Source organism: Oncorhynchus mykiss, chromosome 2, assembly GCF_013265735.2.
Source record: "Oncorhynchus mykiss isolate Arlee chromosome 2, USDA_OmykA_1.1, whole genome shotgun sequence".
Taxonomy (NCBI): Eukaryota; Metazoa; Chordata; class Actinopteri; order Salmoniformes; family Salmonidae; genus Oncorhynchus; species Oncorhynchus mykiss.
The window spans coordinates 70152586-70176643 of NC_048566.1; the positions used below are offsets into that span (position 1 = coordinate 70152586).

Here is a 24058-nt window from a genome sequence, read left to right on the forward strand (position 1 = left end):
TTTACCTGAACAAACATAACCACACACTACAACTAAGTTCAAAACAATTTGCACATTTAAACCGTGCTCCAATGTAGGCATGCAGGAGTGCTTTAGGTAGTGTATCAGAGGTGTTACTGTGGGTCGGCATGCTGGTGCAAAGCCCATTGGCTGTGCTGCTGTTTTTTAGCAGAGTAGGAGAGATTCCCTTATGTTCATCCAGCACATGCACAACTGAGGCTGCATCAGCTGCTCAGTACCCCGGGGTGTGTGTGCGTGTGTGTGTGCGTGTGTGTGTGCGTGTGTGTGTGCGTGTGTGTGTGTGTGTGTGTGTGCCTGAGAATGCATTTGAGTTATGTATAGGACTGGGAGGAAGACAGAGAGCGAATGTATTTATGATGTGGTTGTAGAAGACATTCCCCCAATCCTGCTGTGTCTTTGCACACTTAATTGCATGATTTCATCTCCACTGTCGTTACAGACGGAGTGAAATCAAATATTCCTAGGTTTGGAGATCGAAAGATAGGTTGTATCAGGAAAGCAGAGCAGAGGAGCGAGAGAGAAGGGAATGAGGAAAGTAGGCAGAGTGTGAGTACTGCTAGGAACATCTGCTGTGCAGGTGTATGTACCTCGGCAGGGTTCTCTGTAATGTGCCTGGGCAGGGTTCTCTGTAATGTGCCTGGGCAGGGTTCTCTGTAATGTGCCTGGGCAGGGTTCTCTGTAATGTGCCTGGGCGGGGTTCTCTGTAATGTGCCTGGGCAGGGTTCTCTGTAATGTGCCTGGGCAGGGTTCTCTGTAATGTGCCTGGGCAGGGTTCTCTGTAATGTGCCTGGGCAGGGTTCTCTGTAATGTGCCTGGGCGGGGTTCTCTGTAATGTGCCTGGGCGGGGTTCTCTGTAATGTGCCTGGGCGGGGTTCTCTGTAATGTGCCTGGGCAGGGTTCTCTGTAATGTGCCTGGGCAGGGTTCTCTGTAATGTGCCTGGGCAGGGTTCTCTGTAATGTGCCTGGGCGGGGTTCTCTGTAATGTGCCTGGGCGGGGTTCTCTGTAATGTGCCTGGGCGGGGTTCTCTGTAATGTGCCTGGGCGGGGTTCTCTGTAATGTGCCTGGGCAGGGTTCTCTGTAATGTGCCTGGGCAGGGTTCTCTGTAATGTGCCTGGGCGGGGTTCTCTGTAATGTGCCTGGGCGGGGTTCTCTGTAATGTGCCTGGGCAGGGTTCTCTGTAATGTGCCTGGGCGGGGTTCTCTGTAATGTGCCTGGGCACGGTTCTCTGTAATGTGCCTGGGCAGGTTCTATGTTATGTACCTGGGCAGGGTTTTGCATGCCATATCCGATCAGAAGATAAAACACCTGCATATATCACCCATTGTTACTTAGGGCAGCCTCTGAATGTCTTCTCTAGCCAAGTCATTCTCCATGTCTTTCAGCCTCTGAGATTCCTGAGAGCTGCTGTGATTTCTTGTTTCTGTGAAACAGCCAGCCTGGTGCGTTGCTTGTTTGTTGCATTCTTGTGTCTCTAGAGGCTGGGGAAGGAGTGGAGGCACTGGCAGGAATGTACTGGCATGCAGCGGGTACACTGGAGGCTTGAAAACAGGATGTTACCAACCACAGGTTGGCGTGGTAGGTGGGTAGATGCCCAATGCCACTGAGTGTCAATAGGTTGTCAGCAGTGTGAATACAGGGCAGTATAACCCAGGGCTGTTGACCGGTTTCCTGGGCAATATTGACTAGTTGATATAGAGGTGCAGTTACCAAGTTGATTGTAACATTAACAATGGAGCGACTGTAAACCACTTTGTAGTGTAACAGAGTAATGTAGAGTTTTCAATTTCCAGTTTCCCACTCAGATTTACAAGATGAAATTCCTTCCACATACTGCATGACTGTTTTTGGTCTTATTTCAGTGGTTTGTGATCCGGCCTTCAATCTAAGCGCCAGTGGTTTATTGAGCATCACATATATAGCAGGACAGTCCTTTTCAGATGTGTTTCTTTCCAGAGACTAGCAGTATGGATGTGTAAAAACAGAGCACCCACAAATAGAAACAGAGGCTAGAGGAGGAGAGGGCCTTTGAAGGGACAGTTGTGAGTCTGAGCGTGCTGCCTGCTGAGGTCAGAGAGAAGGTGTGGGCATTGTTTGAGGGTTTTAAGAATGCTTGCTGGTTTTGGCAGCTGTCTACAGTCCATTTTTGGATTCTGAATGGAATGTGTACGTATGTACACTACAGTACGCCTACCACGAGGATGACTCAGCTCATATTGATGGTGACATCATACTGTCTCAGTGTTTACACTGTCACATATACATGAAATAGCAGACTGTAAGGGAATAGACAGCAGCAGGTGGTACAGAAGACAAGAATAGAATGCTGCCAAAATGACAAAGGAACATGGAACTAATGAGAAGTTTCAACAGTAAACATCCCTTTACCTGTTACCTGTTCCCAAACACAGGGGGGAGGATCGTCTATATTAATGATGCTGTGTTTGAGACTGTATTGTGAAAGCTATAGTTCTCCATCGTCCAGTTTCCAGAGGTTTATAGTGTGATCAGGGTTAGTCCCGTGGGGGTGGGGAGGATATAGACCAGGTCCCAGTGTTTGTGGTGTCTGGAGTGGGGCCCCCTTGTGTCTGTGCCTCAGTAATAATCCTGGGATGGGATAAGAGCTGCCCTCAATTTTAAAGGGTAATCCAAGACAAGCCCCATTAGTTACGTCCCACTGATCAGTACACACTTACATACACACACAGGTACGTGGCCTACTGCTGATCCGGCCTCCCGTGCAGCACGTGATTGCTGATCTGATCTGCTGCTCCACTAACAAACTATGTTGTCTTTCAATCAGAATAGAAGTGTGTTTGTGTGTTGATACTGTGTTGCCTGTATTCGTTTAGTTGGGCTATGCTGAGGCTCCTTTCTAGATGGCAGTGGGAAGACCCATTGTTGCTGTTTATATGCGATGGAAACAGTGGGGCGTTGTCATGGTGACCATATGGCCATCCCCCTGCAGTGGACTCTATATCCACCAACCTGGCTGGGGAGGTCAGTCAGACTATATGTGTAGGGAAAGTTTTTCTTTACCTTGTGACCAGGGCTGTATCCACGTAGCATCACAGAGTAGAAAAATGGTTGTAAGTGCTGAGAATGGAGCCATTTTACTCCTACTTCTCTATGAGTCTAAATAAAAGCTATGCATGAAGCCTCTTTAGTCATGAGCGGAAACCTCATTAGGAAACCTCATGAGCTTAACCAGTTAAGAGTTACCAGCAGGTGTCTTGCAAAAGGCAGGAAGACAGTGGTTTCTGCGCTATAGACAGGCGATGTTTTGATATTTCTATATGATCGACCCATAAATAATCTACACCTACATGCAACAATATCTCTTTAGCTTTTGACAACGATTTAACGAGGCCTAATTCACATGATAACTACTTATAACCACTAGGTTAATAAATGATCACTTTTTATTATTTAGATTATTTAATGAACCTACATCCTGTTATTTCAAGTTATCCATTTGGAGCGCAATATCCCATTGTTAAAAAAAAGATGCCTAAATTGGGTAACTGAACACATTTTAGGCCAATGTTAACTTTGTGTTTGGTAAAAATGATAGACCTTTCAAATGTTTTATACAATATTATCAACAAGTGACTTAATGCCTAGCCCACTGTGCCAAAGCAATTTAGAGTTGTTAAACGGGACTGACAAGTGTGATATTATCAGAATTCCTCTTAACAACCAATATAATATATGATTCATATGCCTATCACATTATTCAAAATATCAGAATTGGTCCAGAAATATATATATATTAGACACACCAACAAATTAGACAAGAATTAAGAGTAGTCAAAGTGATTGTGTCAGTCAGAAATTATATCAAATGTTTTATCATTGCAACATTTGATGTACGTACAGTCACATTCACCATGGTTTGTCGAAGTGTGCTATACATTTCACATTTCATTAAAACTATGTCAATGAGCGTCATCACTATCTTTCCTTTGTAGTACCTCAAACTGTCGTGATTACCAGCTGAGATTAAACTTTTCTGAGTTGATTTTACTCCTGGCTCAGAGTTTGTCTGAGCAGTATCTTAAGATCATCCTAGAACCTACTCTGAGCTGGGAGGTTTCTTTTGTCTTGAAGGGGCCATCTGGCGTTGCTACATCCATTTTTAGAATGTACCCATTAATGCATGAGAAACACAACTTATAAATATCTCGTGAAACACAATATAGCCTCAAAACATGGTTGGAACTATAATGTTTATATCATGGATGGTCAGTCCTTGCATCCATAGCTCTGCCTATGAATTTGAGTGGTTGTGCATCTCCAGCCCCATCCCTCAGCTTTTTACCGAAACTTGGACAGGGATGACACTATAATTTTTTTCAACTTCTGATTGCCATTTTAAAATAGGTTTGAACAGGATTCCTAGGAACTTTTCTGAGATGCTTTGTGGATACAGGCCCTGACCAGGAAAAAAACTTAGATCACAGGATTAATATAACTCCTGGATCATATATGATCTTTATTTGGAGAACATTTTTAAAGATGTTCCTATCTGAACAACAGAGCTCAGCTGTTGGAATGTTGCGACAGGCATAGTTTATTCTTGGAGCAGCGCTGCAATGCGGCCAGTGGCCAGACATTGTAAGGGGATCCAGGAGATGTGGTGCCAAAGAGATGCCTCCACAGTACTCTGATCTGCTTCCTGCTGGCAGCATCAGGTGTCCATCACTCAAACCCCCTACCCTGGAGGATGGGGGCTCGCTGGTGCTGGTTCTGCCAGGCCATGCTTTCCATTCCACTGCCTGGCCTGCTCACTCTGGAATAATTCATGTGAAAGCATGCCTGGGCCAGCATGACAGCCAGGGTAGGACAATGAGCTCAGAGTGGGACCCGTGTTCATGGTGATGATCGTTTTCATAATCTAGAATGAAGGAGACAAGAACAATGAGGGTGAGGAAGAAACAACCTACCAGCATGGCTGGTATCAGGGCAAGAGGGAGTAGTAGTGCCTGTTTGCCCCGAAGGCAGGACTCTCCCAGTCAGATTTATGTGATGTGACGGAACAGTTACTAAGTCATTGGACCATTGCTGTCTGTCTGATTAGAGCGTGAAATCAGCTAGCTGTTTCCTCAAAGGAATCCAGACAGCTAAATAGTGCTAAACTCAGCACTACTTATCCCAGCTGTGGTGGGTTCTCACTCAATACAGAGTAGTGCCAACTGGTCCTAAACAATAGAAAAAAGGCTAACGGTGCTGCAGAAAAATGCATGACATTTTTAGTATTTGTATATATGGTCAGAAATAAGCGACTAGATTTCAGCAGCCTTACAACACCTGCAGACAGCCAGTCAGTCAGTGAGACCTGTTATTCTGTAATAACCTGCCATTGTGATGTATAGCTAGTCAATAAGCTGTTCCACTCTGCAATAACACAGCATTATGAAGTGCAAACTCACAACCAATAAGCTGTTACACTGCAATAACACAGTATGGAGGTGTAACTCCACTGTCAATAAGCTATCATATTCTGCAATAGCATGTCTGTCTGAACTATAGACAAGAAGGCATTGTATCAAAATGGAGGCAAACTAAACCAGTTCAAATGCCCTTTTCACCCTATTTTATTTGAAAGAGGAAGCATAATCTGCTTATGGCTGAGCAGAGAGACAGATGTTGACTCCATACCCATAGATACTTAATACACACCTCTCTGTGTAGCTTTCCTTGGGAGACCAACCCCCTCCCCCAGGTCCTGAGGACAGGGACACAGTGAATTCTCTGGGGACACCCTCCCAGGTTAGCATGGATGGCAGCACATAGGGATCTGTCACTATAGGCTAGACAAGGGCAGGAGGCAAATTGATGGGTCTCTCTGTGTCTCTGTCTCTTTCTCTCTCACACTCTCACACTCCCACTCTCTCAACCCCTCTGCTCCTTGTCCTCTGTGTGTGAGAGTCAGAGAGGCTCTTGGGGAAGTGGGGTAAAAGCAGCATTTCTATAGGATCCAGTGGGAGAAGTTTGAGATGTCTGAGAGGATCAGCAGTGTCTATGCCTGAAGGCTGCAGACGTCTAGCTGTATTATAGTTATTTCCAATTCTGGTAGAGTCATGAATACTATAAGCCCATCTCTCCACTGCTGGCTTCACTTCAATGTCCTCCCCTAAGGCCCAGTGCTACTGAACTCACCCACCTCAGCCCTTCTCAGTGTTTCAATCTAGTGTCTGCCTTGTTGTCTTGACATGCAGCAATCTCACCTTTATAATACCAGCTTTGTTGCAAATAATGATTGTATTAAACTCAACATGCTCAAGGATATGTAAGATGTCAGCAGTTATACAGAAGTGAATTGACCTCCTGACGCTGGTTATTAACACGTATTTACTCTCTCCTGTGCTGCAGTAACGTAATGCAGTGTATAACATGAGTCAGGTGATTCATGATGTAGCCTACAGAGATCACATGATCTAGCGAGGTGGGTAGTTGATTCATTTGATATAGTGAGGGAAGCACAGGGGGAATACGTTGCTAGGAGATCAGAGCAGTTTGTTCTGGAATGTGTTGGAGCCTCCCACAACCCCTCACCACAGGGCAAAGATTTTCCAAGTTGTCTGTGTATATTACAGGCATACAGGTATACCTAGAAATGTGTACATGTTTTTGCGTGTGTTTGTTCTTTCCTTTGTAAGATAAGTGGGAGTATAGATGGTACAGGACCTGGTGAAGGGATGGTTTCAATGGTTCCTCCTTACATTGGCACTAATGCAGGCACACACACACACTTAGACATTTACACTAGGGAGACAGTATCCCTGTAGCTAGCCACTCTGCACATTAGCCTCTGATCTCACTCACCATTAAACCACATTATAGCCCAGTTGGTCAATAATACAGCTCAGCCCAGTAAAGAACTCATAGACCACACAGACCCCTGGGCTAGCAATGCTTACACTGTGTACCGATACAACCACACAGACACCAGGGAGAGAAGGAGAGAGCGGGAAAGAGAAGTAGATATTGAAATGTAGAAAAAGGGGAAATAGACATTTTACTCCAGATGGGTTATTTCTAGTAGCAGGCATTTCCCCCGTTCCTCTATAGACATTAGCTGTGGTCTTGCCCTCAATCTCTGTTAACCTGCATGTCTGTGTGAGTTAGCTGTTATGTCAAGACTCATTTACAGACCATTGTAATGAACTCTGGCATTCTCTCTGTGGGGATATTGTGCACAGTGCAGAGGAAGCATCATTCAGAAGGTATGGCAGTGCTCCCTGTACTGTAGGCTCTTTAAAAAATGTTTTATTGACACCTACTATAGATCATTGAGCAGACCCAACCCTCCTGGTCTGTAACCCTGGGCCCCATCCCTCCCTTCCTCCTGACCCAGCCCCGCACGTGCTCTCCGGTTGGGCTCACCCTCCAGCCCGCCTCCTCCAGCCTATGAGTGGGTTTAATAACAGAGGCTGCTCTGCTCTCTGTGGGGGTCCAGACAATAAAACTAATGAAGGGGGACAGGGCTGACTACAGCTCTGTGAGGACTGTGGAACACTCACAAAAAGAACTACACAAACAGACCCACACAAACAAACACTTGAGTTAAACCCACCCAGGCACACAAACATGTACAGTTGAAGTCGGAAGTTTACATACACTTAGGTTGGAGTCATTAAAACTTGTTTTCAACCACTCCACAAATGTATTGTTAACAAACTATAGTTTTGGCAAGTCGGTTAGGACATCTACTTTGTGCATGACACAAGTAATTTTTTCCAACAATTGTTTACAGACAGATAATTTCACTTATAATTCACTGTATCACAGTATCCAGTGGGTCAGAAGTTTACATACACTAAGTTAACTGTGCCTTTAAACAGTGTGGAAAATTCCAGAAAATGATGTAATGGCTTTAGAAGCTTCTGATAGGCTAATTGACATAATTTGAATCAATTGGAGGTGTACCTGTGGATGTATTTCAAGGCCTACCTTCAAACTCAGTGCCTCTTTGCTTGACATCATGGGAAAATCAAAATAAATCTGTCAGGACCTCAGAAAAAAATTGTGGACCTCCACAAGTCTGGTTCATCCTTGGGAGCAATTTCCAAACGCCTGAAGGTACCACGTTCATCTGTACAAACAATAGTATGCACGTAGAAACACCATGGGACCACGCAGCCATCATACTGCTCAGAAAGGAGACACGTTCTGTCTCCTAGAGATGAACGTTCTTTGGTGTGAAAAGTGCAAATCAATCCCAGAACAACAGCAAAGGACTGTGTGAAGATACTGGAGGAAACGGGTACAAAAATATCTATATCCACAGTAAAACTTGTCCTATATTGACATAATCTGAAAGACCACCCAGCAAGGAAGAAGCCACTGCTCCCAAACCGCCATAAAAAATCCAGACTGGTTTGCAACTGCACATGGGGACAAAGATCGTACTTTTTGGAGAAATGTCCTCTGGTCTGATGAAAAAAAAATAGAACTGTTTGGCCATAATGACCATTGTTATGTTTAGAGGAAAAAGGGGTATGCTTGCAAGCCGAAGAACACCATCCCAACCGTGAAGCACAGGGGTGGCAGCATCATGTTGTGGGGGTGATTTGCTGCAGGAGGGACTGGTGCACTTCACAAAATAGATGGCATCATGAGGAAAGAAAATTATGTGGATATATTGAAGCAACATCTCAAGACATCAGTCAGGAAGTTAAAGCTTGGTCGCAAATGAGTGTTCCAAATGCACAATGACCCCAAGCATACTTCCAAAGTTGTGGAAAAATGGCTTGTCGACAACAAAGTCAAGGTATTGGAGTGGCCATCACAAAGCCCTGACCTCAATCCTATAGAAAATGTGTGGGCAGAACTGAAAAAGCGTGTGCGAGCAAGAAGGCCTACAAACCTGACTCAGTTACAGCAGCTCTGTCAGGAGGAATGGGCCAAAATTCACCCAACGTATTGTGGGAAGCTTGTGGAAGGCTACCTGAAACGTTTGACCCAAGTTAAACAATTTAAAGGCAATGCTACCAAATACTAACTGAGTGTATGTAAACTTCTGACCCACTGGAAATGTGGTGAAATAAATAAAAGCTGAAATAAATCATTCTCTACTATTATTCTGACATTTCACATTCTTAAAATAAAGTGGTGATCCTAACTGACCTAAGACATGGAATTTTTACTAGGATTAAATGTAAACTGTACCACACACACTTTCCATAACTGGCAAATGTTTATAGTATTGGCATATATACTGTATATACAGTGAATATACTGGGTTTTCTGTGTATTCTCCATGTTGGAAGAGCTTTTCTGTTGTGACCATAAGATTGTTTTCACTTCATAGTGTTGAGGTCAGGGTTCACAGCGAGTCTGGCCAGACTGTCACCCACTTGTTATGCCTCATGCCCTCTAGTTGAGCCTGGATATACATCAAATCTCAATTTTATCTATCCCTTCATACAACAGCCTGTGGCTTTGGTCAAATCTGTTTGTTGTCATCCATAAAACCTATTGGCAATTACTAGCCACTAGCTAAGTGTGCTTTTACCAGTGTTGAATGTTAGGATCATATCCACTGCATCCTCCATGATACACATTAGTCATACAGTGATCTCCCAAAGCTCTAACCAAACAGGGAAAAGCTCTCTTTCTTTTGCCATGGCCTCTCAGGTGTTGATGACTTCCTATGTTTCACCCTCTCAGCAGGCAGTGCTCCACATAACCACATCCAGACCTCTCCTCCGTGTCTTTCTGAGAAACAGGATCACACAGCACATCCTTCTCTGCAGTTTAAAAATAACTTAAAATATTCTCTCCTCCCCAGCAAGTGTCGCTTCACATTTAGAACAGAGCCCTGAGTGGTTCCTCCCTGTGCTGCTACCTGCCAGCTAGCACAAAAAACAACACATTTTGTTTATTTCTGTCACACCAGAGAATGTGTCAGGTGGGTGTGATGATTGAGCTAGGCTGTCTTGACTGTTAATGTAAACAGTGGGGACTGAAGCGGTGATTCATCTGACTGGTATGCAATCTGATTCTGTTTCACAACCTCTGACCCCTCAGTAGTGGTTGAGAGTTATGGAAATCCTCACTGTGTCCTTACACATACCCCACTACCCCTGCTCCATCTCTGACTGACTGTCTGTCTCTGGGGCAGGTTCTGAAGTACTGTTCTCCTGTTCCCAGCAATCTCTGCTCTCAATCAGCACAAGGTTGCTCTGTTGTCCGGACCTCTGGCAGTCTCAATGGGGGTGCCACAGGGTTCAATTCTCAGGCCGACTCTCTTCTCTGTATACATCAATGATGTCGCTCTTGCTGCTGGTGATTCTTTGATCCACCTATACGCAGATGACACCATTCTGTATACCTCTGGCACTGCTCATAAATGGAAGTAAAACTAAGTGCATGCTCTTCAACCGATCGCTGCCTGCACCTGCCCGCCCGTCCAGCATCACTACTCTGAACGGTTCTGACTTAGAATATGTGGACAACTACAAATACCTACAGTCGTGGCCAAAAGTTTTAAGAATGACACAAATATAAATTTTCACAAAGTCTGCTGCCTCAGTTTGTATGATGCCAATTTGCATATACTCCAGGATGTTATGAAGAGTGATCAGATGAATTGCAATTAATTGCAAATTCCCTCTTTGCCATGCAAATGAAGTGAATCCCCCCCCAAAAAAATTCCACTGCATTTCAGCCCTGCCACAAAAGGACCAGCTGACATGTCAGTGATTCTCTCATTAACACAGGTGTGAGTGTTGATGAGGACAAGGCTGGAGATCACTCTGTCATGCTGATTGAGTTTGAATAACAGACTGGAAGCTTCAAAAGGAGGGTGGTGCTTGGAATCATTGTTATTCCTCTGTCAATCATGGTTACCTGCAAGGAAACATGTGCCGTCATCATTGCTTCACGCAAAAAGGGCTTCACAGGCAAGGATATTGCTGCCAGTAAGATTGCACCTAAATCAACCATTTATCGGAGCATCAAGAACTTCAAGGAAAACGGTTCAATTGTTGTGAAGAATGCTTCAGGGCGTCCAAGAAAGTCCAGCAAGCGCCAGGACCGTCTCCTAAAGTTGATTCAGCTGCGGGATTGGGGCACCACCAGTACAGAGCTTGCTCAGGAATGGCAGCAGGCAGGTGTGAGTGCATCTGCACGCACAGTGAGGCCAAGACTTTTGGAGGATGGCCTGGTGTCAAGGAGGGCAGCAAAGAAGCCACTTCTCTCCAGGAAAAACATTAGGGACAGACTGATATTCTGCAAAAGGTACAGGGATTGGACTGCTGAGGACTGGGGTAAAGTCATTTTCTCTGAATCCCCTTTCCGATTGTTTGGGGCATCTGGAAAAAAGCTTGTCCGGAGAAGACAAGGTGAGCGCTACCATCAGTCCTATGTCATGCCAACAGTAAAGCATGCTGAGACCATTCATGTGTGGGGTTGCTTCTCAGCCAAGGGAGTGGGCTCACTCACAATTTTGCCTAAGAACACAGCCATGAATAAAAAATGGTACCAACACATCCTCCGAGAGCAACTTGTCCCAACCATCCAGGAACAGTTTGGTGACGAACAATGCCTTTTCCAGCATGATGGAGCACCTTGCCATAAGGCAAAAGTGATAACTAAGTGGCTCGGGGAACAAAACATCAATATTTTGGGTCCATGGCCAGGAAACTCCCCAGACCTTAATCCCATTGAGAACTTGTGGTCAATCTTTAAGAGGCATACAAACAAAACCCCACAAATTCTGACAAACTCCAAGCATTGATTATGCAAGAATGGGCTGCCATCAGTCAGGATGTGGCCCAGAAGTTAATGACAGCCTGCCAGGGCAGATTGCAGAGGTCTTGAAAAAGAAGGGTCAACACTGCAAATATTGACTCTTTGCATCAACTTCATGTAATTGTTAATAAAAGCCTTTGACACTTATGAAATGCTTGTAATTATACTTCAGTATTCCATAGGAACATCTGACAAAAAATATCTAAAGACACTGAAGCAGCAAACTTTGGAAAGTAATATTTGTGTCATTCTCAAAACTTTTGACCATGACTGTAGGTGTCTGGTTAGACTGTAAACTCTCCTTCCAGACTCACATTAAACATTTCCAATCCAAAATGAAATCTAGAATTGGCTTCCTATTTCACAACATAGCATCCTTCACTCATGCTGCCAAACATACCCTCGTAAAACTGACCATCCTACCGATCAAAATAACCTCCAACACTCTACTCAACAACTTGGATGCAATCTATCACAGTGCCATCCGTTTTGTCACCAAAGCGCCATATACTACCCGCCACTGTGACCTGTACGCTCTCGTTGGCTGGCCCTGGCTTCATACTCGTTGCCAAACCCACTACTGGCTCCAGGTGATCTTCAAGTCTCTGCTAGGTAAAGCCCCGCATTATCTCAGCTCACTGGTCACCATAGCAGCACCCACTCCTAGCACGCACTCCAGCAGGTAAATCTCACTGGTCACCCCCAAAGCCAATTCTTCCTTTGGCCTCCTATCCTCCCAGTTCTCTGCTGCCAATGACTGGAACAAACTGCAAAAATCACTGAAGCTGGAGACTAATATCTCCTTCACTGGCTTTAAGCACCAGCTGTCAGAGCAGCTCACAGATCACTGCATCTGTACATAGGCCGTCTGTAAATAACCCATCCAACTACCTCATCCCCATACTGTATTTATTTATCTTGCTCCTTTGCACCCCAGTATCTCTACTTGCACATTCATCTTCTGCACATCCTACCATTCCAGTGTTTAATTGCTATATTGTAATTACTTTGCCACCATGGCCTATTTATTGCCTTACCTCCCTTAACCCACCTCATTTTCACATGCTGTATATATACTTTTTCTACTGTATTATTGATTTTATGTTTGTTTATTCCATGTGTAACTCTGTTGTTGTATGTGTCGAACTGCTATGCTTTATCTTGGCCAGGTAGCAGTTGCAAATGAGAACTTGTTCTCAACTAGCCTACCTGGTTAAATAAAGGTGTTCTCAACTAGCCTACCTGGTTAAATAAAGGTGTTCTCAACTAGCCTACCTGGTTAAATAAAGGTGTTCTCAACTAGCCTACCTGGTTAAATAAAGGTGTTCTCAACTAGCCTACCTGGTTAAATAAAGGTGTTCTCAACTAGCCTACCTGGTTAAATAAAGGTGTTCTCAACTAGCCTACCTGGTTAAATAAAGGTGGAGAAAAAAAGAAAATAAAGTGTGTGTGAGGGACAGACAGACCGAGAGGAGAAATGGGTTAAGAGCTATTGGGAGTGGTAACTATGAAAACAGTGGAATAGAGACTCACTGTTTTTGAAAATCTCAGGTCAGATTGTTGACATCATAGAAATGAGTATATAACTTCCCAGGGCCTCTATGGTTGACATAATATTTGATCTTAACGAATCCCCAGAGAAAAGCCAAAAGAAACATACAGCAGGATAAAGTGAGACCACTGCATTCTATATCAATAGGTGTATTTGTAAAGTAGGGAAATGAGACTTCCTTCTTGAGAGTTGAAAGGTGAACTTTCTCCACAGCTTAAAGTTAGGTTTTGACGGTTTACACATGGAAAGACAGACGGAGGCATTAGAAAAGATTAGAGGAGATTTAAAACCTGTGCTGTTTCCCTTCCTTTTACTCTCCAACTGACCAGATTTAACCCATGTCTTACCCCCAGGTTAGCTGTTGACATCTTGAACATAATGCCCTTACTGTCTCAGAGCATACTACCATTTATTTGATGGTCCATATTTGGAATGAACTGAGACTCTGGTGCTGCCTTGTCGTTTTATGTCTTTGTCTGACATGGCTTTTGTCTGTGCCTCTCTCTGTCCTGTAGATGTGGATGAGCCTGTGGTCTTTGCCACCAACTCCTTGCAGAGGAGGAAAAAAGGCCTGGCAGGGTTGCGCCCGGCTCAGCAGAAGTCCAAACCAGGCCTGATGATTGGCCTTCCCCAGGATTTCCGCCAGATCTCCTCCATCATCGATGTCGACATCCTGCCCGAGACACACCGGCGTGTCCGCCTGCACAAGCACGGTACCCACAAGCCCCTGGGTTTCTATATTCGGGACGGCGTGAGCATGCGGGTCACGCCTCAGGGCGTGGAGAAGGTGCCTGGTGTCTTCATCTCGCGGCTGGTGCGTGGAGGCCTGGCTGAGAGCACAGGCCTGCTGGGGGTCAACGATGAGATCCTGGAGGTCAACGGCATTGATGTGGCCGGCAAGTCTTTGGACCAGGTGACAGACATGATGGTGGCCAACAGCCACAACCTGATCGTGACGGTGAAGCCGGCCAACCAGCGCAACAACGTGGTGCCCCGGGCAAGCAGGGTCTCGGCAGGGGGGAACAGCTCCTCTGGATCCGTAGGCTCCGCATTCTCCCATGACAGTGCCCCCAGCACTGCCTCTCAGAGTGTCAGTCACCATAGCAACAGTAACAGCGTGGCGGAGGGCGACAGCGACGAGGACGGAGACGGAGACCTTATCATTGAGACTGACAGCCTGCCACCTTACCTGCCCCATCGCTGTGTGTCCAATGGTAACGGTAGCCACAGAGAGTCTCCATTGTCCTCGTCACTGGGGCAACGACCCCTCCCCCAGAGCATGTCCCTGCCCAGCAGCGGCTCTCTGTCAGACAGCAAGGCCTCCCTGAGCTCCATGACCACCCCTACACACAACTGCAGCCCCACCAAGACCAGCAGCAGCCAGGAGAGCATGAGAGAGGATGGGAACATCATCACACTGTAAAACCCAGACAATAATAACAGAAGACAAAACATCACAATTGGAGAAAATCAACACGTGAACGTTATCTGAACATAAAACAACAATTTTAATTGTTACCTCATAACAGAAAACAACTCATAACAATGATAAAGGCAATGATGATGCTTTAACTTAAAAGTATCTGATGTGTATTCCATGCAACTAAACACTGTGGAACCAGCAGTCGTCATGTAATGAACTCAGTGGTCAGTGTGGTGTGAATCCTGATGCCTACTTACTACAAAACACATGATGATCGCTGTCACCACCACCATAATGGAAGTGCCTTACGGCTTTCCGCACAACTCGCCTTATTTTTATCACTTATATTTTACTTTCAAACAAGACCACCTCTCACTTCAATTCTAAACAGTGCCGTTGGGTGTCAGTGCAAAGGTAAAGATTGGCAGAAGGAGAAGCAGACAGAATGTGAAATGTTATGTCTGTCTGTCTGTGTAGAACATAGCCCTTTTCTCTTGCTCATCCTGCATTCTGCAATACTTCCTCAGCATGTCCAAACAGGGTGTTCTCTTCCGTGTCTGTGACAATCATTGCTGATTGTGCTGCTGGTTGTTCGGCTGCTTAGCTGACAATAGCTTTTATCAGAGAGGAATAGGCGACGCGAGGTTTTACAAAATCTGTCCACGAAAATAAGCCCACAAAGTGAGGAATTTTTGTATGAAGGTGCATGAGAGTGTTGAATTTGGTCATCAAAAAATGCAATTGCTAATTTGCTAGGTGAGGCTTATTTTATCAAATAGAAATTTCGTAATGGTTAGGTTGTTACGAATGCACTGATATGAGTGGACGCACGTAGCGTTTCGGCAACTTACCCAAAAACAACTTTATATCAGAGAAGTGCCTGTTGTCATAGAGATAGAGGACTCATCATGGATATAACCCGTTTTACCATGGACATTACCATTTACCATTCCACCATTTTAAAGTAGTCAATTGGGTTGGAGGCAATAAGCCAATGAAGAAAACTGACTACTTTAAATAGCCTATGGTGGCACAAATACAAATAAGTGTCCTCTATCTATCTCTATGGTCTGTTGTTCACACGCGTCTGCCCGCTTATTGGCTAGAATGGTCCCACCTGATCTTGCCTCCCATCTTTGAGGACATGTATTTCCATTGTTAGTGCTCACTCTTATATCTTGTCAATATAATAGACAGTCTTTGCTTTTATTCCTCTGATTAGAAGTCATTGTGAATTGGATTCACATACAACACATCTCGAAACATACCGGTCTTCCTCTGCTCATCCCCAGGAGGAATGTCATGGTATTACTGTACACACAACACAACAAAGTCAAGTGAGGCTTTTACAATGTGTGCTTTGATCCCTGAGTCCCTTCTGAACATCCCTACTTCAATTCAATACACAAAGTTATGGCATATCATACTCTTTTCAAGGAAAATATGTAATGGGGCTGTTAATCATCACAGTGTTAGTATAGGAAAGAGGAGGGAAATATGGTCCCCTGTGTCCCGATGTAGAGGTAAAATCATATTTATTTGACCTTCAGATAGTGACAAAGTTTACACACTGACATGGGGTTGCATTATAGCAGTATATCCAACCAATTGAATCTGACTCAGAACCATCTTCAAGAGAATACCACTGTCTTTTATTTACTTTACAGCCACCAAACACTTGCCTAATCTAAAACATAGTCAGGTGATCTGGCTTTGTATTCCTCTCTCATATTATCTGCTTCAGTGAAGTCAGGGGTTGCTTGGAGTTATAGAGGTCCCAGGATGAAACATTAGATCCTGGAGAATTTCCCTGGCAGACTTGCTATCTTGCTTTTAGAGAAACCAATTCCATTTTCCTTCAGGACAAGGTTTCTCTCCCCTGAAAATTTGACAGAGGGGGAACACAACAGAAATAACATGGAGTGCTGTTGCTCCAGAAGGTCACGGCCTCTTATAGACCCAGCTGTCTACAGGCCCACTTGTGACTGCCGTGTTTTTGTGTAAAATAAGGAAATTCCTTTCATGTTTGAAAAGCCTAGAGCTCTGCACATTGGGACCTTGTTCATACAATTAACTTCCTTCTTGATATCTAAACCAGAGGAGCATGGGGAGGGAAGGAGGAGAGAGTTCCTCTTACTTTTGAGGCTTTGGGGATCATCTTGCAGGGAGAGCTGTGAGGCAGACGGTCTAAAATCTACAAGCTTGGCCTCCCGAGTGGTGCAGCAGTCTAAGGCACTGCTTCGCAGTGCTTGAGGCATCACTACAGACCTGGGTTCGATCCCAGTCTGTGTCACAATCTGCCATGACCGGGAGTCCCATAGGGCGGTGCACAATTGGCCCAGCGTCGCCCGGGTTAGGGGAGGCTTTGGCTGGGGGGGCTGTACTTGGTTCACCGCGCTTTAGCGACTCCTTGTGGCAGGCCGACTTCGATCGTCAGTTGAACGGTGTTTCCTGCAGCTGGCTTCCGGGTGTTAAGGAGGTCATGTTTCAGAGGACGCATGACTCGACTTTCGCCTCTCCCGAGTGAGTTGCAGCGATGAGACAAGATCGGAATTGAAATTGGGAGAAAAAGGGGGTTTAAAAAAAAAACTCCAAGCTTATAGTTGTTGGTTCTGACCCTCACTACTCCTGAACACAAGGGCCCCCTGACCCTCTGTTAGTACTGGAGTGAAGGAAAACTTTGACTGCCCTCACAGCTAGCAATGCCCACGACCTCCAGGCTAGTTGATGGGCTGTGTCTGTTTCTGGCTGTGTCTTAATGTTTGGAGTGAATCACAGAGACAGCAGGAGCATCAGATGACCTACCACACCAGAAGGACAATATTGTGTTTTACATGGACATGATGTAGCTGTAGGTCAGCACTCAATCTGGAACCAACTGGAATAACACGAGTTCATTAACTCCCCATCTTAATGTTGACTTAGATTATTGAATTGACCAATAAGACACAACAAAACCAGCAGAGCATGAAGACCTCCTATGGCCTGGTCGTTATTGTTTTACTAGAGCTGCAGTTGTGTGGGTCACTGGCACTGCTCCACCAGGTGGCAGCCAGGTAGCATGGTACATTAATTAACCTGAGAATGAAGATATTCACTTTGATAAGAGGGGAGGGGCAATTATCTATTGAAAGAGGCCATCATAAGATGCATTTTTAAAACTTGTTCTCTTTATAATCCAAGAAACACAAGTACATAGTCCTTGGACATCCTTGTAGAAAATACAAGAGAATCACCTTCACAGATACAGTATGGTCTTTTAATCTACTTACAGAAATCTGCATTCATCTATAACAGAAAAGCTACCACGTACTGTACTGAATAATATTTTCATGTATGTAATTGTATAGATACAAATGAAAAATTATATAAACAAGGGATTTTTTTTGATTCACTGGGAGATTTTGTTGGAAAAGAACATTTTATAAATGTGTAAAATATGGAGAGTATTTTTCTTATTCTTGTACTTTTATTTGTATATGAGAATCCTGGAGAGGACATTTCTATTTCTTTGAGTACCGGGAACCAAACAGAGGAACAAAGTGTTTATATGAATCTGATGGGTCAGGGTGTACAATACTGTGAATGTCATATAGAGAGAGATATGCTGTTTGTGAAATTACATATTATAATAAAATATTATTTTAAAAAAAATACAATATTCTGATGTTTTTTTGTGGTCGCATAGGCCCCACCTCTCTCTCTCACTAACTCCTATCTCAATATGCTTTAAAGGCCCAGTGCAGTCAAAAATGTGATTTTCCTGTGTTTTATATACACTTTCCATGACATGCACTGACCTGGTGAAAGCTATGATCCCTTATTGATGTCACCTGTTAAATACACTTCAATCAGTAGATGAAGGAGAGGAGACAGGTTAAAGAAGGATTTTTAAGCCTTTATACAATTGACATGGATTGTATATTAGTGCCATTCAGAGGGTGAATGGGCAAGACAAAAGATGTCAGTGCCTTTGAACAGGATATGGTAATAGGTGCCAGGTGCACCGGTTTGAGTGTGTCAATAACTGCATTACTGCTGGGGTTTTCACACTCAAAAGTTTCCCATGTGTATCAAGAATGGTCCACCACCCAAAGGACATCCAGCCAACTTGACACATCTGTATTTGTATTTTGTATTAATATTTATTATGGATCTCCATTAGCTGCCAAGGCAGCAGCTACTCTTTCTGGGGTCCAGAAAAATTAAGAGAATTATACAACACATTAACGGCCCATGTACACTAGCACAAGATGGCATGTGGTGAAACATCGCTTCCCATTCATTTCAATGGAAGGAAAGCGGAGAGGGCTGGGGACCTTTGGGCGGCGCGAAGGTGGCGTGGGAGGTGGTGAAAAACTTTTCCCAACTTTATGCAAATCACCAGCGGCGACCGCTGGGCGATGACCAATCATATCGAGTGGTTCCCATGAAGAATTTGATGCTATGCGACCCAAGGCTGGAGACTTTCTTCAGCAAATATGGCTGACAAAAATACTAGGATGGAAGCAAATGTAAGTGATTATAACGTCATAACGAATCTTTGTAACGGTCTTTGCTTCCATCCTAGTATTTTTGTCAGCCTTTCGGAAAAGCCTTTTGCAAAAGCTGACCACGACTCCATTTTGTTGCTCCCTGCCTATAGACGGAGACTAAAACAGGAAGCTCCCGCGCTCAGATCTGTTCAACGCCGGTCCGACCAATCTGATTCCACACTTCAAGATTGCTTCGATCACGTGGATTGGGATATGTTCCGCATTGCGTCAAACAACAACATTGATGAATACGCTGATTCGGTGAGCGAGTTTATTAGCAAGTGCATTGGCAATGTCGTACCCACAGCAACTATTAAAACATTCCCAAACCAGAAACCGTGGATTGATGGCAGCATTTGCGCGAAACTGAAAGCGTGAACCACTGCTTTTAACCAGGGCAAGGTGACCGGAAACATGACCGAATACAAACAGGTTAGCTATTCCCTCCGCAAGGCAATCAAACAAGCTAAGAGTCAATATAGAGGCAAAGTAGAGTTGCAATTCAACGGCTCATACACAAGAGGTATGTGGCAGGGTTTACAGTCAATCACGGACTACAAAAAGAAAATCAGCCCCATCGCAGACCAGGATGTCTTGCTCCCAGATAGACTAAACAACTTCTTTGTTCGCTTTGAGGATAATACAGTGCCACTGACACGGCCCGCTACCAAAACCACCTCCACCGTACCTAACACAGACGCAATCGCAGCCACACTGCACACTGCCCTAACCCATCTGGACTAGAGGAATACCTATGTGAGAATGCTGTTCATCGACTACAGCTCAGCATTTAACACCATAGTACCCTCCAAACTTGACCCAGCCCTGTGCAACTGGGTACTGGACTTCCTGACGGGCCGCCCCCAGGTGTTGAGGGTAGGTAACAACATCTCCATCCCGGTGATCCTCAACACTGGGGCCCCACAAGGGGGTGTACTCCCTGTTCACCCACAAGTTTGCAGAGAACACTACAGTGGTAGGCTTGATTACCAACAACGACGAGACGGCCTACAGAGAGGAGGTGAGGGCCCTCGGAGTGTGGTGTCAGGAAAATAACCTCACACTCAACGTCAACAAAACAAAGGAGATGATCGTGGACTTCAGGAAACAGCAGAGGGAGCACGCAGCTCCTCTTCAATCTCAGGAGGCTGAAGAAATTCGGCTTGTCACCAAAAACCCTCACAAATTTTTTACAGATGCACAATCAAGAGCATCCTGTCGGGCTGTATCACCGCCTGGTACGGCAACTGCTCCGCCCACAACCGTAAGGCTCTCCAGAGGGTAGTGAGGTCTGCACAACGCATCACCGGGGGCAAACTACCTGCCCTCCAGGACACCTACACCACCCGATGTCACAGGAAGGCCATAAAGATCATCAAGGACAACAACCACCCGAGCCACTGCCTGTTCACCCCGCTATCATCCAGAAGGCGAGGTCAGTACAGGTGCATCAAAGCAGGGACCGAGAGACTGAAAAACAGCTTCTATCTCAAGGCCATCAGACTGCTAAACAGCCACCACTAACATTGAGTGGCTGCTGCCAACATACTGACTCAACTCCAGCCACTGTAATAATGGAAATATTGATGTAAAAAATGTATCACTAGCCACTTTAAACAATGTTTACATACCCTACATTACTCATCTCATATGTATATACTGTACTCTATACCATCTACTGCATCTTGCCATCTTTATGTAATAATGTATCACTAGCCACTTTAAACAATGCCACTTTTATATGTTTACATACCCTACATTACTCATCTCATATGTATATACTCTCTCGATACCATCTACTGCATCTTGCCTATGCCGTTCTGTACCATCAGTCATTCATATATCTTTATGTACATATTCTTCATCCCTTTACACTTGTGTGTATAAGGTAGTTATTGTGAAATTGTTAGGTTAGATTACTCGTTGGTTATTACTGCATTGTTGGAATTAGAAGCACAAGCATTTCGCTACACTCGCATTAACCTCTGCTGACCATGTGTATGTGACAAATAAAATTTGATTTGAATCATGAAAAAAAATTGCAGTTGACAGGAATATGTTAAAGTCGAGACAAACGATTATACATATTTTTATCATAAAGTTAAGTTACGAAAATCGCGATTTAGCAAGCTAGTTGACGAGCTAACATTAGCCAACTAGCTCGCTATCTTTATGGGTGTTGTGACATGAGTATGAAATTGTAATTCTGGTTGTTTAATGTTTTAGGGACTCCTGAAACAACCAGCAAACCAGGCAGTCGTCTTGTGCAACAGTGGATGTAAAGAATCTAGCTAGCTAAAGCATTTACTGCAAATTGAATGTACAATTTTGTAAGCTTGCCTTGCTGATATTTCCCATGCAATACAGATGGATGAAATAACGCAGCAAGCTAACTATTGTTTATTGTGCAGTGGAGGATAAAAATACCTGTATGCCAATGGATGTGTAGTTAGCTATGTAGCCGATCTGTGTATGGACCCTAAAACGTTTGTTATGCATATTAGTTCAGAACTTAGCTAAGAACCTCGGCTATCATAGCCAGTTGTATCAACTTCGAAACAGTCTGAATGACAATGAAGCTTATTGGTTGAGTAGATAATAATATAACTTTGTGCCAAGGATGCAAGTTGTATATACATGTAGTTATTACCATGCATGTGATTCCCTACATTGTAGCCTGTACATTTATATTCACTGTACAATGTACTCTACTTTAGCAAATAAAGGTGCAGTTCAGGTATGAATGTCTTTATGTTCAGGTATGAATGTCTTTGAGAAATGTTTTCAGTCATATCCATACCAGGAGTATCACATTTCAGTCTTTGAATGATGCTATGTATGTATTACAATTATACACTTCAACAGTGTTTACCAATCTTGGTCCTGGGACATCAATGGTTACACATTGTAACTATGCAATAGACTAGAAACATGACTTAACTAGTGAAAGGCTGATTTGTAATTCATATATACAGAAATATAATTTTAAAAAACAGTACACTACACATCCTATGCATCATGTAAATACTCTTAAACCAGTTCATTTCGATATCTAATTTCCTTAATCTGCATTGATCTGATAAACACAGGATAGGTGTAGTATTTCATCAAATGAGACTTAATTTCAACCAGTAGAGAATGTGAAATGCTTTATTGGAAGTTCATTATCCAAGTGTTATAAATTCATACTTTACTTCAATGCACATCTGTTGTGCATTATAAAAACAGAGGAAGAAAGAGGTGGCGAGAGAGGTGTATAAAAAAGGGAAAGAGGTATGAACATAGGAGCAGAAAAGGCAGCATATGATTAATCACAGCGCTACCCTAATATTCTCTCAGTTCATCACAATTACATAATAGTGTCTCTAGTGGTGTCTCCTAACCAGCCTTGGGCTCCCAGTCGGCCCGAAGGTTATCTTAAGAGCGGGTGAGGTGGCGATGATGGGACTGGGGGTTGGCGTCCTCTCTCACATCAAAACATACCTGCAGACGAGAGACCGATGGAGAGAGAGAAATATAATTTTTTAAGCACGAGGCTTAAACATGCTGACACTGTCAGTCATCATAATTATCAGGAGGTGAAATGCAAAACTGACCTTGGATCATTAACTCTGGGACTACTGCTTCTCTATCTGTATTTCAATGTAAAGCATCTCTTTAATAATACTTCCTGTTGACCTGGTCAAGTGAGCTCTCACCTATGGTCATGCTGTGCCCTCTTGTAGCCAGTTCAGATGTGGGAGGTGTTCACCGACACAGCTGATATAACCGAAATGATTTAGGGAGAAGGGGAGAGAGGGATGAAGTGAAGGAGAGAGACTGTTATTGAGAAAATAAGGTAGTTAAAGAGAGTGTTCAACATTAATCTGTATGTGTGGCCTCATCTGGTCTCTACAGAGTACTTTATGCCGAAAAACATGAATGGACACACGAGGACAAACAATATAGCATCACAAATGAATACATAAATACCACTTGAAGCTTGATGATGAGTTGACCATTTGAATTAGCTGCGCAGTGCTAAGGCAAAAACAAAAATGTGCACCTCTGAGTCCCCAGGACCAGGACTGCGAACCACTGCTCTTCATTGAGACCTCTTCATCTGTAGACAGGCTTTCATAGCCTTCTTTATCCGAGGACAGAAAACCTCACAAGAAACAGACTTCATTATACTCAAATTACACTGCACTGAATATTATGTTACTATTATCTATGTTACTAGTTATTATTATTATGTTACTAGTACCTACCCTATCCAGAATAGCCTTCTCTCTCACATTGAAAGTTGGGACTACTAATGTTAATGTTATCCTTACACCCTCCTCCATGGCTGTTAGCTAGCTACCTACAAATGCATTTGGAGTTTGTTTTTTACATCAAGATAGCTAGCTAATATTTAGTTAGGTAGCTGGTGATATTTCATTAACTTAGCTATCTATCTATACAGTATGTCAAGTTGGTTAGATAGCTAGATAGTCAACTAGCTAAGTTAGCTCATTTAGCAGCTCATTTGAGTTAGCCTGTACTGTAACGTTAGCTAATTAAAGTTTTTTTACATTTTCAAAATGTATTGACTTACTTGAATAGGTTCACCCAGCCTTGTGGACAATTGGAAACAGGGCAGCAAAGTGTGTTTGTCAACAGAGCGTTTTAGAGCACATTACTATTGAACTATTTACCCATTTAATAACCAGACCTTCATACAAACTTGCTATGCTGAATTATTGACGCACAATTGAACCTGCAGGAAGGGTACCACATGAGGGAGG

At 43.8% G+C, this 24058-nt stretch overlaps 1 protein-coding gene and 1 long non-coding RNA gene across 2 annotated transcripts in view; one reads left to right on the top strand and one right to left on the bottom strand.

The window, feature by feature from the left end:
- LOC110495023 (partitioning defective 6 homolog alpha) overlaps positions 1–18408 on the top strand; it is a 36636-nt gene extending 18228 nt beyond the window's left edge. The window contains exon 3 of the mRNA XM_021570375.2: positions 13847–18408. Within this exon, the coding sequence (XP_021426050.1) occupies positions 13847–14754 (908 nt within the window). The 3' untranslated portion in view covers positions 14755–18408. The remainder of the gene's footprint in view (positions 1–13846) is intronic.
- Positions 18409–22330: 3922 nt separating this feature from the next.
- Positions 22331–24058, bottom strand: LOC118937291. Its single transcript, XR_005034535.1, has 3 exons — positions 23335–24058; positions 22988–23048; positions 22331–22772 (listed from the first exon to the last, which is right to left on the bottom strand). It is a non-coding gene; the product is annotated as an uncharacterized LOC118937291 (long non-coding RNA).